This window comes from Ostrinia nubilalis, chromosome 12 (genome assembly GCF_963855985.1).
Source record: "Ostrinia nubilalis chromosome 12, ilOstNubi1.1, whole genome shotgun sequence".
Lineage (NCBI taxonomy): Eukaryota > Metazoa > Arthropoda > Insecta > Lepidoptera > Crambidae > Ostrinia > Ostrinia nubilalis.
This window is the reverse complement of record NC_087099.1, coordinates 11,163,098-11,179,168: the sequence shown is the minus strand read 5'-3', so window position 1 is coordinate 11,179,168 and position 16,071 is coordinate 11,163,098. Positions and strand designations below refer to the sequence as shown.

The 16,071-nt window shown below is 35.7% G+C and overlaps 3 protein-coding genes across 3 annotated transcripts; all 3 read left to right on the top strand.

Annotated features, from left to right (window-relative positions):
- Positions 1 to 2,205: 2,205 nt before the first annotated feature.
- LOC135076693 (homeobox protein MSX-2-like) lies at positions 2,206 to 3,489 on the top strand. Its single transcript, XM_063971112.1, has 5 exons — positions 2,206 to 2,256; positions 2,366 to 2,437; positions 2,521 to 2,607; positions 2,718 to 2,799; positions 2,939 to 3,489. The coding sequence occupies exons 1-5, from the start codon at positions 2,206 to 2,208 to the stop codon at positions 3,487 to 3,489; spliced, it is 843 nt and encodes a 280-aa protein (XP_063827182.1).
- A 6,211-nt stretch (positions 3,490 to 9,700) lies between these two features.
- LOC135076692 (homeobox protein MIXL1-like) lies at positions 9,701 to 11,143 on the top strand. The gene is made up of 5 exons (XM_063971111.1): positions 9,701 to 9,751; positions 9,861 to 9,863; positions 10,174 to 10,260; positions 10,371 to 10,452; positions 10,566 to 11,143. The coding sequence occupies exons 1-5, from the start codon at positions 9,701 to 9,703 to the stop codon at positions 11,141 to 11,143; spliced, it is 801 nt and encodes a 266-aa protein (XP_063827181.1).
- A 2,382-nt stretch (positions 11,144 to 13,525) lies between these two features.
- LOC135076690 (homeobox protein MSX-2-like) lies at positions 13,526 to 14,810 on the top strand. The gene is made up of 5 exons (XM_063971110.1): positions 13,526 to 13,576; positions 13,686 to 13,757; positions 13,841 to 13,927; positions 14,038 to 14,119; positions 14,233 to 14,810. Exons 1-5 carry the CDS (start codon positions 13,526 to 13,528, stop codon positions 14,808 to 14,810), a joined length of 870 nt encoding a protein of 289 aa, XP_063827180.1.
- Positions 14,811 to 16,071: the final 1,261 nt, after the last annotated feature.

Sequence of the window (16,071 nt, the reverse complement as noted above, 5' to 3'; positions counted from 1 at the left end):
AGATAGATGAGTCCTAGTAGGATACTGCGCGATGCGTACGTATCTACAATGTACAATGTACATTATACTTGATTGCAATAAATTCATGTATGATGTAACTTTATTGTTTCATTTAAAACTTCAAATACAAAATAGAAACAAGTCACACACCAAATAAATAAGGTACCTACACCGTAAAATACCCACACGCATTCAAAAGCTTCAAAACATCTTATTTTCAATGAAAAGAAAATGGAAAAGCAAAAAAATATTTTTTTTTTTATTCTAAGCATCTACTTACTCGATTTTTATAATAGGTGAAATTTCATTTCATTTCATTTATTCATTTCAAAAACAAAACACATTGATTGATACAATGATTTGAACTTATAACTTTTACTTATTGAAAATTTGTAGCGGGTTCGATTCCCGCACAGTACAAACATTATGAATATATTTGTTTGTATAAGACTGGGTGTTTTCTATGCATAATTAAGTATGTATTTACAAAAAAAAGTATTTAAGTATGTTTGTTTATATCCGTTGTCTAGTACCCATAGTACAAGCTTTGCTTAGTTTGGGACTAGAAGCGCAGTGTAAAATGTCCAAGGATATTTATTTATTTATTTAAAGTATTTTCTATGTATAGGTGCAAAAGTTACACAACATAAAAAAGTCGATAAAAAGTCTTGCTTCATTTTTTGGTAGCTCGTGCTAAACTTGTTTTTCTATTGTCCTTAGAATAATAGTTACCAAGCTGATAACAAGTTAGTCAAAAATGGTATAGTCTCTTATCTCTTTAGGTGCGCCTCCATTTGCCAGTAGGTAAGCATTGTATTTTCCATAATCCCTTCTAAGTGGCGATACAATAGCTTTGTTTATGTTTTCAACAATGTGTTTTCATGAAAACAATATTGTAAAAGATTAAAAAAATGATAATACGTTCTCACGAGCAAAAAAGCTTGTCTTGTGGCTTTATGATTGGGCGATTGTAAATAAGCTAAGGCGCTTGCCGTGGTAGGTGGGATAAATACCTCCCTTACTGGTAATGTATTATTCTTTTTATACATAAATATAATGTCACTTTTGCCTGCAACTTGTAAGTATTTTCAAGAACTCATGGTTATAACTTCCATCATCAAGCTGTATCTCTGGTCAAAATTTGTGAGTGGCAATTTTTTTCACATTGTTTATCTAACAATATTAGAAGCAAATAATGTCATCACAAAAAGTTGACCCACCCTGTTTTTACACTGTTGCTCTCAAGTATTTCAAATCAAATCAAATCAAAGCAAAATTATTTTTATTTGTACCTATAGACTAATTAAATTAGTACCTACTTACACATACATCGTCAAATGCTCTTAAGGAGCCTATACATTTCATGTCTCATTCTTTTTTTTTGCCCTGCCAGATTTCAAAGATGAGCGTTTACAAGGTATGTTTTGTTTTTGTCTAGCGTTGGATATTATGATGTTTGACATTTAATTCTCATCAGTCTTAACGCAGATGAACTTCGCAAACTTTTTAAAAGCTCACTGCTTAGTGCCGAATTGATGAATGTGCCAGTGAATATTCCTTTTGGCCCTGTATACTCGTAAATCGTCAGTTTAGTAACGTACTGATTGCAACAGTGTAACTTATTGTTATTGGAGATTCTTATTTTATTGATTTTATGAGTGTCATATGGATTAAATTAGCCCAGAATTATAAAGAAGGGTAACAATGGAGATTCCTTTTTTTTTTTTTTGTAAAAATGTAAAAAAACTGATGATTTAGGTTACTCATTTGTAAAAACTTTGTATACCAACATGGACAATAAAGAATTTGAATTTGAAACATGAAGACGTTGTTTAGGAAATATTTATACGATTATAATTAAATTTTATTCAAAATATTGAAACATGGCCGATTTTTGTGATGACTAGTGTATTTTAGTATGGTGCCATCCCAATAAGATAACAAGGACACAAACGAAATAATTAGCTAATTATATTATAATCCCTCGATTACTAAGTGGTTACCTGAATGGCGATAAGAGACAATGCAAGTTTGGAGTCACCGGGTCTGCTGAGAGAAAGGGTGAGTCATTAAGGGTTTGCTGAAAGACCTAAAGGTCGTTGTAAGCTCAAGTCGGGCTTAGCAGAGCATCAGTCGTGCCTAGTGCTTTGACGTGAACGAACACCAGTAATCCATAAACTTTTTACAATGAGCTCTATCGACATCATGTCATGCTCAGTAGATGAGTTGCTAGCGGATATAGAACAGCAGTACCAGGTATGTTCTTTATTTTATATAATAAAATATTTGTTACAAGTTTGCAATAATCATGGCGTGATTGAAAATTGTGTTTCATTTTTTTAATGATTTTTTGTTTTATTTACAGAACGTGAGCGCTCCGCAATTTACTCCCGGCTATGCTGCTGAAAATGCAAGCCCTTCCAATACCATTTCTAATGTAAGGTTTTTGTTGTTATTACACTTTTATACCATTTAATGTTGCATAGAAACTCTGTTACTTATAAATTTTGTTTTCCACAGGCCCAGCCTCCTTGTCCGAACCTGTTCCACGAGGGCGCCACTCACGCCAACTGGGATCTCTTCAATAATTTATCAACGGCCGCCAATGTAAGAAGATTTTTTACAGCCACCTTTTTCATATTAGTTAATATGATTTGAATTTGAATTATTTCAAAAATCTAGGATAAAATACTGATTTATAATTTGTGTTGTTTCAGACTCCAGACTTCTCTGCGCCATCGGCGGCGCCAGGTTTGGGGCCTGCTTTGCCTCCAAAGCAGCATGTCGCCCAAATTACATGTAAGTTTCAAAATAAAAGTGTTTTACTTTTTTTTTGCATAAAAGTGTGATTGATTGTTTCGCAACACTTGTGTACAAATAACCAACTAAACTGATTTTAATATTCTTTTCAGTTGTTCCTTCGGCTGATGGTCTTAAGCCTCTGGTGACTCGCAAACGCAACAAACCGCGTTCTCCACCGAGCAGGCCATGGCGCTGGAACAGCTGTTCCAGGCGCAGCAGTTCGTGACCAAGGAGGAGCGGTGCGCGCTGGAGCAGCGGCTGGGGGTCAATGAGCAGGCTATTAAGGTCTGGTTCCAAAACCGCCGCCTACGTTTCAAGAAAGAAACGGAGGAGGTGGCATTGGAACCAGCCCCAAAAGACAACATCTTCGCCCACACGGAGTGGCTCATGGGACGTGCGGGCGAAGATGGGATGGTAACACTTGACCAGCTGGCAATAAGCGAGCTGGTCAGCGCGATCGACAAGTGCCTGCCAAAAGATCTGGACTTGTCCACCTTGTCCGAGTCTCAAAAGCCTGTGCCGTTTGTCGACCTTACCGACAGCGACTCGGACTTTTACGAGCCGATCTCTCCACCAGAGGTTGGCGCGTCAAATAGTTCGAGTTGCCTGCAGTATGATTGGCAAACGGAACCAATTGATCCCAAGCAATCTTTGCAAAGATTGTTTGATGTACATAGTAAATTTTAAGGTATTTTTTTAATATTTGTCTGTGTTTTATGTGTATTTCTATTTATTAATTCTGGTGTGTCGTTTATATTGTAAATAGTTGTAAATACTGTACATTCTTAGGTTAGTTAGTTTTATATCGTTTAAAAATTAAGTGTTTATGTATTGCTTTTATAATTAAGTGTTATTGTTAGACAGATAGATGAGTCCTAGTAGGATACTGCGCGATGCGTACGTATCTACAATGTACAATGTACATTATACTTGATTGCAATAAATTCATGTATGATGTAACTTTATTGTTTCATTTAAAACTTCAAATACAAAATAGAAACAAGTCACACACCAAATAAATAAGGTACCTACACCGTAAAATACCCACACGCATTCAAAAGCTTCAAAACATCTTATTTTCAATGAAAAGAAAATGGAAAAGCAAAAAAATATTTTTTTTTTTATTCTAAGCATCTACTTACTCGATTTTTATAATAGGTGAAATTTCATTTCATTTCATTTATTCATTTCAAAAACAAAACACATTGATTGATACAATGATTTGAACTTATAACTTTTACTTATTGAAAATTTGTAGCGGGTTCGATTCCCGCACAGTACAAACATTATGAATATATTTGTTTGTATAAGACTGGGTGTTTTCTATGCATAATTAAGTATGTATTTACAAAAAAAAGTATTTAAGTATGTTTGTTTATATCCGTTGTCTAGTACCCATAGTACAAGCTTTGCTTAGTTTGGGACTAGAAGCGCAGTGTAAAATGTCCAAGGATATTTATTTATTTATTTAAAGTATTTTCTATGTATAGGTGCAAAAGTTACACAACATAAAAAAGTCGATAAAAAGTCTTGCTTCATTTTTTGGTAGCTCGTGCTAAACTTGTTTTTCTATTGTCCTTAGAATAATAGTTACCAAGCTGATAACAAGTTAGTCAAAAATGGTATAGTCTCTTATCTCTTTAGGTGCGCCTCCATTTGCCAGTAGGTAAGCATTGTATTTTCCATAATCCCTTCTAAGTGGCGATACAATAGCTTTGTTTATGTTTTCAACAATGTGTTTTCATGAAAACAATATTGTAAAAGATTAAAAAAATGATAATACGTTCTCACGAGCAAAAAAGCTTGTCTTGTGGCTTTATGATTGGGCGATTGTAAATAAGCTAAGGCGCTTGCCGTGGTAGGTGGGATAAATACCTCCCTTACTGGTAATGTATTATTCTTTTTATACATAAATATAATGTCACTTTTGCCTGCAACTTGTAAGTATTTTCAAGAACTCATGGTTATAACTTCCATCATCAAGCTGTATCTCTGGTCAAAATTTGTGAGTGGCAATTTTTTTCACATTGTTTCTTTATCTAACAATATTAGAAGCAAATAATGTCATCACAAAAAGTTGACCCACCCTGTTTTTACACTGTTGCTCTCAAGTATTTCAAATCAAATCAAATCAAAGCAAAATTATTTTTATTTGTACCTATAGACTAATTAAATTAGTACCTACTTACACATACATCGTCAAATGCTCTTAAGGAGCCTATACATTTCATGTCTCATTCTTTTTTTTTGCCCTGCCAGATTTCAAAGATGAGCGTTTACAAGGTATGTTTTGTTTTTGTCTAGCGTTGGATATTATGATGTTTGACATTTAATTCTCATCAGTCTTAACGCAGATGAACTTCGCAAACTTTTTAAAAGCTCACTGCTTAGTGCCGAATTGATGAATGTGCCAGTGAATATTCCTTTTGGCCCTGTATACTCGTAAATCGTCAGTTTAGTAACGTACTGATTGCAACAGTGTAACTTATTGTTATTGGAGATTCTTATTTTATTGATTTTATGAGTGTCATATGGATTAAATTAGCCCAGAATTATAAAGAAGGGTAACAACGGAGATTCCTTTTTTTTTTTTTTGTAAAAATGTAAAAAAACTGATGATTTAGGTTACTCATTTGTAAAAACTTTGTATACCAACATGGACAATAAAGAATTTGAATTTGAAACATGAAGACGTTGTTTAGGAAATATTTATACGATTATAATTAAATTTTATTCAAAATATTGAAACATGGCCGATTTTTGTGATGACTAGTGTATTTTAGTATGGTGCCATCCCAATAAGATAACAAGGACACAAACGAAATAATTAGCTAATTATATTATAATCCCTCGATTACTAAGTGGTTACCTGAATGGCGATAAGAGACAATGCAAGTTTGGAGTCACCGGGTCTGCTGAGAGAAAGGGTGAGTCATTAAGGGTTTGCTGAAAGACCTAAAGGTCGTTGTAAGCTCAAGTCGGGCTTAGCAGAGCATCAGTCGTGCCTAGTGCTTTGACGTGAACGAACACCAGTAATCCATAAACTTTTTACAATGAGCTCTATCGACATCATGTCATGCTCAGTAGATGAGTTGCTAGCGGATATAGAACAGCAGTACCAGGTATGTTCTTTATTTTATATAATAAAATATTTGTTACAAGTTTGCAATAATCATGGCGTGATTGAAAATTGTGTTTCATTTTTTTAATGATTTTTTGTTTTATTTACAGAACGTGAGCGCTCGTCCTACTAGGTGGACCGACGATCTGGTAAAGGTCGCGGGAAGAGCCTGGATGCGGGCAGCGCAGGACCGTTCATTGTGGAAAACCTTGGGGGAGGCCTTTGTCCAGCAGTGGACGTCATTTGGCTGAAAAGAAAGAAGAAGAAGAAGAAGAGCGCTCCGCAATTTACTCCCGGCTATGCTGCTGAAAATGCAAGCCCTTCCAATACCATTTCTAATGTAAGGTTTTTGTTGTTATTACACTTTTATACCATTTAATGTTGCATAGAAACTCTGTTACTTATAAATTTTGTTTTCCACAGGCCCAGCCTCCTTGTCCGAACCTGTTCCACGAGGGCGCCACTCACGCCGACTGGGATCTCTTCAATAATTTATCAACGGCCGCCAATGTAAGAAGATTTTTTACAGCCACCTTTTTCATATTAGTTAATATGATTTGAATTTGAATTATTTCAAAAATCTAGGATAAAATACTGATTTATAATTTGTGTTGTTTCAGACTCCAGACTTCTCTGCGCCATCGGCGGCGCCAGGTTTGGGGCCTGCTTTGCCTCCAAAGCAGCATGTCGCCCAAATTACATGTAAGTTTCAAAATAAAAGTGTTTTACTTTTTTTTTGCATAAAAGTGTGATTGATTGTTTCGCAACACTTGTGTACAAATAACCAACTAAACTGATTTTAATATTCTTTTCAGTTGTTCCTTCGGCTGATGGTCTTAAGCCTCTGGTGACTCGCAAACGCAAACGCACCGCGTTCTCCACCGAGCAGGCCATGGCGCTGGAACAGCTGTTCCAGGCGCAGCAGTTCGTGACCAAGGAGGAGCGGTGCGCGCTGGAGCAGCGGCTGGGGGTCAATGAGCAGGCTATTAAGGTCTGGTTCCAAAACCGCCGCCTACGTTTCAAGAAAGAAACGGAGGAGGTGGCACATTGGAACCAGCTCCAAAAGACAACATCTTCGCCCACACGGAGTGGCTCATGGGACGTGCGGGCGAAGATGGGATGGTAACACTTGACCAGCTGGCAATAAGCGAGCTGGTCAGCGCGATCGACAAGTGCCTGCCAAAAGATCTGGACTTGTCCACCTTGTCCGAGTCTCAAAAGCCTGTGCCGTTTGTCGACCTTACCGACAGCGACTCGGACTTTTACGAGCCGATCTCTCCACCAGAGGTTGGCGCGTCAAATAGTTCGAGTTGCCTGCAGTATGATTGGCAAACGGAACCAATTGATCCCAAGCAATCTTTGCAAAGATTGTTTGATGTACATAGTAAATTTTAGGATATTTTTTAAATATTTGTCAGTGTTTTATGTGTATTTCTATTTATTAATTCTGGTGTTTCGTTTATATTGTAAATAGTTGTAAATACTGTACATTCTTAGGTTAGTTAGTTTTATATCGTTTAAAAATTAAGTGTTTATGTATTGCTTTTATAATTAAGTGTTATTGTTAGACAGATAGATGAGTCCTAGTAGGATACTGCGCGCTGCGTACGTATCTACAATGTACAATGTACATTATACTTGATTGCAATAAATTCATGTATGATGTAACTTTATTGTTTCATTTAAAACTTCAAATACAAAATAGAAACAAGTCACACACCAAATAAATAAGGTACCTACACCGTAAAATACCCACACGCATTCAAAAGCTTCAAAACATCTTATTTTCAATGAAAAGAAAATGGAAAAGCAAAAAAATTTTATTTTTTTATTCTAAGCATCTACTTACTCGATTTTTATAATAGGTGAAATTTCATTTCATTTCATTTATTCATTTCAAAAACAAAACACATTGATTGATACAATGATTTGAACTTATAACTTTTACTTATTGAAAATTTGTAGCGGGTTCGATTCCCGCACAGTACAAACATTATGAATATATTTGTTTGTATAAGACTGGGTGTTTTCTATGCATAATTAAGTATGTATTTACAAAAAAAAGTATTTAAGTATGTTTGTTTATATCCGTTGTCTAGTACCCATAGTACAAGCTTTGCTTAGTTTGGGACTAGAAGCGCAGTGTAAAATGTCCAAGGATATTTATTTATTTATTTAAAGTATTTTCTATGTATAGGTGCAAAAGTTACACAACATAAAAAAGTCGATAAAAAGTCTTGCTTCATTTTTTGGTAGCTCGTGCTAAACTTGTTTTTCTATTGTCCTTAGAATAATAGTTACCAAGCTGATAACAAGTTAGTCAAAAATGGTATAGTCTCTTATCTCTTTAGGTGCGCCTCCATTTGCCAGTAGGTAAGCATTGTATTTTCCATAATCCCTTCTAAGTGGCGATACAATAGCTTTGTTTATGTTTTCAACAATGTGTTTTCATGAAAACAATATTGTAAAAGATTAAAAAAATGATAATACGTTCTCACGAGCAAAAAAGCTTGTCTTGTGGCTTTATGATTGGGCGATTGTAAATAAGCTAAGGCGCTTGCCGTGGTAGGTGGGATAAATACCTCCCTTACTGGTAATGTATTATTCTTTTTATACATAAATATAATGTCACTTTTGCCTGCAACTTGTAAGTATTTTCAAGAACTCATGGTTATAACTTCCATCATCAAGCTGTATCTCTGGTCAAAATTTGTGAGTGGCAATTTTTTTCACATTGTTTCTTTATCTAACAATATTAGAAGCAAATAATGTCATCACAAAAAGTTGACCCACCCTGTTTTTACACTGTTGCTCTCAAGTATTTCAAATCAAATCAAATCAAAGCAAAATTATTTTTATTTGTACCTATAGACTAATTAAATTAGTACCTACTTACACATACATCGTCAAATGCTCTTAAGGAGCCTATACATTCCATGTCTCATTCTTTTTTTTTGCCCTGCCAGATTTCAAAGATGAGCGTTTACAAGGTATGTTTTGTTTTTGTCTAGCGTTGGATATTATGATGTTTGACATTTAATTCTCATCAGTCTTAACGCAGATGAACTTCGCAAACTTTTTAAAAGCTCACTGCTTAGTGCCGAATTGATGAATGTGCCAGTGAATATTCCTTTTGGCCCTGTATACTCGTAAATCGTCAGTTTAGTAACGTACTGATTGCAACAGTGTAACTTATTGTTATTGGAGATTCTTATTTTATTGATTTTATGAGTGTCATATGGATTAAATTAGCCCAGAATTATAAAGAAGGGTAACAACGGAGATTCCTTTTTTTTTTTTTGTAAAAATGTAAAAAAACTGATGATTTAGGTTACTCATTTGTAAAAACTTTGTATACCAACATGGACAATAAAGAATTTGAATTTGAAACATGAAGACGTTGTTTAGGAAATATTTATACGATTATAATTAAATTTTATTCAAAATATTGAAACATGGCCGATTTTTGTGATGACTAGTGTATTTTAGTATGGTGCCATCCCAATAAGATAACAAGGACACAAACGAAATAATTAGCTAATTATATTATAATCCCTCGATTACTAAGTGGTTACCTGAATGGCGATAAGAGACAATGCAAGTTTGGAGTCACCGGGTCTGCTGAGAGAAAGGGTGAGTCATTAAGGGTTTGCTGAAAGACCTAAAGGTCGTTGTAAGCTCAAGTCGGGCTTAGCAGAGCATCAGTCGTGCCTAGTGCTTTGACGTGAACGAACACCAGTAATCCATAAACTTTTTACAATGAGCTCTATCGACATCATGTCATGCTCAGTAGATGAGTTGCTAGCGGATATAGAACAGCAGTACCAGGTATGTTCTTTATTTTATATAATAAAATATTTGTTACAAGTTTGCAATAATCATGGCGTGATTGAAAATTGTGTTTCATTTTTTTAATGATTTTTTGTTTTATTTACAGAACGTGAGCGCTCGTCCTACTAGGTGGACCGACGATCTGGTAAAGGTCGCGGGAAGAGCCTGGATGCGGGCAGCGCAGGACCGTTCATTGTGGAAAACCTTGGGGGAGGCCTTTGTCCAGCAGTGGACGTCATTTGGCTGAAAAGAAAGAAGAAGAAGAAGAAGAGCGCTCCGCAATTTACTCCCGGCTATGCTGCTGAAAATGCAAGCCCTTCCAATACCATTTCTAATGTAAGGTTTTTGTTGTTATTACACTTTTATACCATTTAATGTTGCATAGAAACTCTGTTACTTATAAATTTTGTTTTCCACAGGCCCAGCCTCCTTGTCCGAACCTGTTCCACGAGGGCGCCACTCACACCGACTGGGATCTCTTCAATAATTTATCAACGGCCGCCAATGTAAGAAGATTTTTTACAGCCACCTTTTTCATATTAGTTAATATGATTTGAATTTGAATTATTTCAAAAATCTAGGATAAAATACTGATTTATAATTTGTGTTGTTTCAGACTCCAGACTTCTCTGCGCCATCGGCGGCGCCAGGTTTGGGGCCTGCTTTGCCTCCAAAGCAGCATGTCGCCCAAATTACATGTAAGTTTCAAAATAAAAGTGTTTTACTTTTTTTTTGCCTAAAAGTGTGATTGATTGTTTCGCAACACTTGTGTACAAATAACCAACTAAACTGATTTTAATATTCTTTTCAGTTGTTCCTTCGGCTGATGGTCTTAAGCCTCTGGTGACTCGCAAACGCAAACGCACCGCGTTCTCCACCGAGCAGGCCATGGCGCTGGAACAGCTGTTCCAGGCGCAGCAGTTCGTGACCAAGGAGGAGCGGTGCGCGCTGGAGCAGCGGCTGGGGGTCAATGAGCAGGCTATTAAGGTCTGGTTCCAAAACCGCCGCCTACGTTTCAAGAAAGAAACGGAGGAGGTGGCATTGGAACCAGCTCCAAAAGACAACATCTTCGCCCACACGGAGTGGCTCATGGGACGTGCGGGCGAAGATGGGATGGTAACACTTGACCAGCTGGCAATAAGCGAGCTGGTCAGCGCGATCGACAAGTGCCTGCCAAAAGATCTGGACTTGTCCACCTTGTCCGAGTCTCAAAAGCCTGTGCCGTTTGTCGACCTTACCGACAGCGACTCGGACTTTTACGAGCCGATCTCTCCACCAGAGGTTGGCGCGTCAAATAGTTCGAGTTGCCTGCAGTATGATTGGCAAACGGAACCAATTGATCCCAAGCAATCTTTGCAAAGATTGTTTGATGTACATAGTAAATTTTAGGATATTTTTTAAATATTTGTCAGTGTTTTATGTGTATTTCTATTTATTAATTCTGGTGTTTCGTTTATATTGTAAATAGTTGTAAATACTGTACATTCTTAGGTTAGTTAGTTTTATATCGTTTAAAAATTAAGTGTTTATGTATTGCTTTTATAATTAAGTGTTATTGTTAGACAGATAGATGAGTCCTAGTAGGATACTGCGCGCTGCGTACGTATCTACAATGTACAATGTACATTATACTTGATTGCAATAAATTCATGTATGATGTAACTTTATTGTTTCATTTAAAACTTCAAATACAAAATAGAAACAAGTCACACACCAAATAAATAAGGTACCTACACCGTAAAATACCCACACGCATTCAAAAGCTTCAAAACATCTTATTTTCAATGAAAAGAAAATGGAAAAGCAAAAAAATTTTATTTTTTTATTCTAAGCATCTACTTACTCGATTTTTATAATAGGTGAAATTTCATTTCATTTCATTTATTCATTTCAAAAACAAAACACATTGATTGATACAATGATTTGAACTTATAACTTTTACTTATTGAAAATTTGTAGCGGGTTCGATTCCCGCACAGTACAAACATTATGAATATATTTGTTTGTATAAGACTGGGTGTTTTCTATGCATAATTAAGTATGTATTTACAAAAAAAAGTATTTAAGTATGTTTGTTTATATCCGTTGTCTAGTACCCATAGTACAAGCTTTGCTTAGTTTGGGACTAGAAGCGCAGTGTAAAATGTCCAAGGATATTTATTTATTTATTTAAAGTATTTTCTATGTATAGGTGCAAAAGTTACACAACATAAAAAAGTCGATAAAAAGTCTTGCTTCATTTTTTGGTAGCTCGTGCTAAACTTGTTTTTCTATTGTCCTTAGAATAATAGTTACCAAGCTGATAACAAGTTAGTCAAAAATGGTATAGTCTCTTATCTCTTTAGGTGCGCCTCCATTTGCCAGTAGGTAAGCATTGTATTTTCCATAATCCCTTCTAAGTGGCGATACAATAGCTTTGTTTATGTTTTCAACAATGTGTTTTCATGAAAACAATATTGTAAAAGATTAAAAAAATGATAATACGTTCTCACGAGCAAAAAAGCTTGTCTTGTGGCTTTATGATTGGGCGATTGTAAATAAGCTAAGGCGCTTGCCGTGGTAGGTGGGATAAATACCTCCCTTACTGGTAATGTATTATTCTTTTTATACATAAATATAATGTCACTTTTGCCTGCAACTTGTAAGTATTTTCAAGAACTCATGGTTATAACTTCCATCATCAAGCTGTATCTCTGGTCAAAATTTGTGAGTGGCAATTTTTTTCACATTGTTTCTTTATCTAACAATATTAGAAGCAAATAATGTCATCACAAAAAGTTGACCCACCCTGTTTTTACACTGTTGCTCTCAAGTATTTCAAATCAAATCAAATCAAAGCAAAATTATTTTTATTTGTACCTATAGACTAATTAAATTAGTACCTACTTACACATACATCGTCAAATGCTCTTAAGGAGCCTATACATTTCATGTCTCATTCTTTTTTTTTGCCCTGCCAGATTTCAAAGATGAGCGTTTACAAGGTATGTTTTGTTTTTGTCTAGCGTTGGATATTATGATGTTTGACATTTAATTCTCATCAGTCTTAACGCAGATGAACTTCGCAAACTTTTTAAAAGCTCACTGCTTAGTGCCGAATTGATGAATGTGCCAGTGAATATTCCTTTTGGCCCTGTATACTCGTAAATCGTCAGTTTAGTAACGTACTGATTGCAACAGTGTAACTTATTGTTATTGGAGATTCTTATTTTATTGATTTTATGAGTGTCATATGGATTAAATTAGCCCAGAATTATAAAGAAGGGTAACAACGGAGATTCCTTTTTTTTTTTTTGTAAAAATGTAAAAAAACTGATGATTTAGGTTACTCATTTGTAAAAACTTTGTATACCAACATGGACAATAAAGAATTTGAATTTGAAACATGAAGACGTTGTTTAGGAAATATTTATACGATTATAATTAAATTTTATTCAAAATATTGAAACATGGCCGATTTTTGTGATGACTAGTGTATTTTAGTATGGTGCCATCCCAATAAGATAACAAGGACACAAACGAAATAATTAGCTAATTATATTATAATCCCTCGATTACTAAGTGGTTACCTGAATGGCGATAAGAGACAATGCAAGTTTGGAGTCACCGGGTCTGCTGAGAGAAAGGGTGAGTCATTAAGGGTTTGCTGAAAGACCTAAAGGTCGTTGTAAGCTCAAGTCGGGCTTAGCAGAGCATCAGTCGTGCCTAGTGCTTTGACGTGAACGAACACCAGTAATCCATAAACTTTTTACAATGAGCTCTATCGACATCATGTCATGCTCAGTAGATGAGTTGCTAGCGGATATAGAACAGCAGTACCAGGTATGTTCTTTATTTTATATAATAAAATATTTGTTACAAGTTTGCAATAATCATGGCGTGATTGAAAATTGTGTTTCATTTTTTTAATGATTTTTTGTTTTATTTACAGAACGTGAGCGCTCCGCAATTTACTCCCGGCTATGCTGCTGAAAATGCAAGCCCTTCCAATACCATTTCTAATGTAAGGTTTTTGTTGTTATTACACTTTTATACCATTTAATGTTGCATAGAAACTCTGTTACTTATAAATTTTGTTTTCCACAGGCCCAGCCTCCTTGTCCGAACCTGTTCCACGAGGGCGCCACTCACGCCGACTGGGATCTCTTCAATAATTTATCAACGGCCGCCAATGTAAGAAGATTTTTTACAGCCACCTTTTTCATATTAGTTAATATGATTTGAATTTGAATTATTTCAAAAATGTAGGATAAAATACTGATTTATAATTTGTGTTGTTTCAGACTCCAGACTTCTCTGCGCCATCGGCGGCGCCAGGTTTGGGGCCTGCTTTGCCTCCAAAGCAGCATGTCGCCCAAATTACATGTAAGTTTCAAAATAAAAGTGTTTTACTTTTTTTTTGCATAAAAGTGTGATTGATTGTTTCGCAACACTTGTGTACAAATAACCAACTAAACTGATTTTAATATTCTTTTCAGTTGTTCCTTCGGCTGATGGTCTTAAGCCTCTGGTGACTCGCAAACGCAAACGCACCGCGTTCTCCACCGAGCAGGCCATGGCGCTGGAACAGCTGTTCCAGGCGCAGCAGTTCGTGACCAAGGAGGAGCGGTGCGCGCTGGAGCAGCGGCTGGGGGTCAATGAGCAGGCTATTAAGGTCTGGTTCCAAAACCGCCGCCTACGTTTCAAGAAAGAAACGGAGGAGGTGGCATTGGAACCAGCTCCAAAAGACAACATCTTCGCCCACACGGAGTGGCTCATGGGACGTGCGGGCGAAGATGGGATGGTAACACTTGACCAGCTGGCAATAAGCGAGCTGGTCAGCGCGATCGACAAGTGCCTGCCAAAAGATCTGGACTTGTCCACCTTGTCCGAGTCTCAAAAGCCTGTGCCGTTTGTCGACCTTACCGACAGCGACTCGGACTTTTACGAGCCGATCTCTCCACCAGAGGTTGGCGCGTCAAATAGTTCGAGTTGCCTGCAGTATGATTGGCAAACGGAACCAATTGATCCCAAGCAATCTTTGCAAAGATTGTTTGATGTACATAGTAAATTTTAGGGTATTTTTTAAATATTTGTCAGTGTTTTATGTGTATTTCTATTTATTAATTCTGGTGTTTCGTTTATATTGTAAATAGTTGTAAATACTGTACATTCTTAGGTTAGTTAGTTTTATATCGTTTAAAAATTAAGTGTTTATGTATTGCTTTTATAATTAAGTGTTATTGTTAGACAGATAGATGAGTCCTAGTAGGATACTGCGCGCTGCGTACGTATCTACAATGTACAATGTACATTATACTTGATTGCAATAAATTCATGTATGATGTAACTTTATTGTTTCATTTAAAACTTCAAATACAAAATAGAAACAAGTCACACACCAAATAAATAAGGTACCTACACCGTAAAATACCCACACGCATTCAAAAGCTTCAAAACATCTTATTTTCAATGAAAAGAAAATGGAAAAGCAAAAAAATATTTTTTTTTTTATTCTAAGCATCTACTTACTCGATTTTTATAATAGGTGAAATTTCATTTCATTTCATTTATTCATTTCAAAAACAAAACACATTGATTGATACAATGATTTGAACTTATAACTTTTACTTATTGAAAATTTGTAGCGGGTTCGATTCCCGCACAGTACAAACATTATGAATATATTTGTTTGTATTGGACTGGGTGTTTTCTATGCATAATTAAGTATGTATTTACAAAAAAAAGTATTTAAGTATGTTTGTTTATATCCGTTGTCTAGTACCCATAGTACAAGCTTTGCTTAGTTTGGGACTAGAAGCGCAGTGTAAAATGTCCAAGGATATTTATTTATTTATTTAAAGTATTTTCTATGTATAGGTGCAAAAGTTACACAACATAAAAAAGTCGATAAAAAGTCTTGCTTCATTTTTTGGTAGCTCGTGCTAAACTTGTTTTTCTATTGTCCTTAGAATAATAGTTACCAAGCTGATAACAAGTTAGTCAAAAATGGTATAGTCTCTTATCTCTTTAGGTGCGCCTCCATTTGCCAGTAGGTAAGCATTGTATTTTCCATAATCCCTTCTAAGTGGCGATACAATAGCTTTGTTTATGTTTTCAACAATGTGTTTTCATGAAAACAATATTGTAAAAGATTAAAAAAATGATAATACGTTCTCACGAGCAAAAAAGCTTGTCTTGTGGCTTTATGATTGGGCGATTGTAAATAAGCTAAGGCGCTTGCCGTGGTAGGTGGGATAAATACCTCCCTTACTGGTAATGTATTATTCTTTTTATACATAAATATAATGTCACTTTTGCCTGCAACTTGTAAGTAT

What these genes read in the sequence shown, in the direction of transcription:
- LOC135076693 (XM_063971112.1), top strand. Translation starts at nt 2,206, where the DNA reads ATGTCATGCTCAGTAGATGAGTTGCTAGCGGATATAGAACAGCAGTAC. An exon ending in ATTTATCAACGGCCGCCAAT is followed by an intron (nt 2,608 to 2,717) that starts GTAAGAAGATTT and finishes GTGTTGTTTCAG; the next exon opens with ACTCCAGACTTCTCTGCGCC. An exon ending in GCATGTCGCCCAAATTACAT is followed by an intron (nt 2,800 to 2,938) that starts GTAAGTTTCAAA and finishes GATGGTCTTAAG; the next exon opens with CCTCTGGTGACTCGCAAACG.
- LOC135076692 (XM_063971111.1), top strand. Translation starts at nt 9,701, where the DNA reads ATGTCATGCTCAGTAGATGAGTTGCTAGCGGATATAGAACAGCAGTAC. An exon ending in ATTTATCAACGGCCGCCAAT is followed by an intron (nt 10,261 to 10,370) that starts GTAAGAAGATTT and finishes GTGTTGTTTCAG; the next exon opens with ACTCCAGACTTCTCTGCGCC. An exon ending in GCATGTCGCCCAAATTACAT is followed by an intron (nt 10,453 to 10,565) that starts GTAAGTTTCAAA and finishes TATTCTTTTCAG; the next exon opens with TTGTTCCTTCGGCTGATGGT.
- LOC135076690 (XM_063971110.1), top strand. Translation starts at nt 13,526, where the DNA reads ATGTCATGCTCAGTAGATGAGTTGCTAGCGGATATAGAACAGCAGTAC. An exon ending in ATATAGAACAGCAGTACCAG is followed by an intron (nt 13,577 to 13,685) that starts GTATGTTCTTTA and finishes TTTTATTTACAG; the next exon opens with AACGTGAGCGCTCCGCAATT. An exon ending in CTTCCAATACCATTTCTAAT is followed by an intron (nt 13,758 to 13,840) that starts GTAAGGTTTTTG and finishes TGTTTTCCACAG; the next exon opens with GCCCAGCCTCCTTGTCCGAA.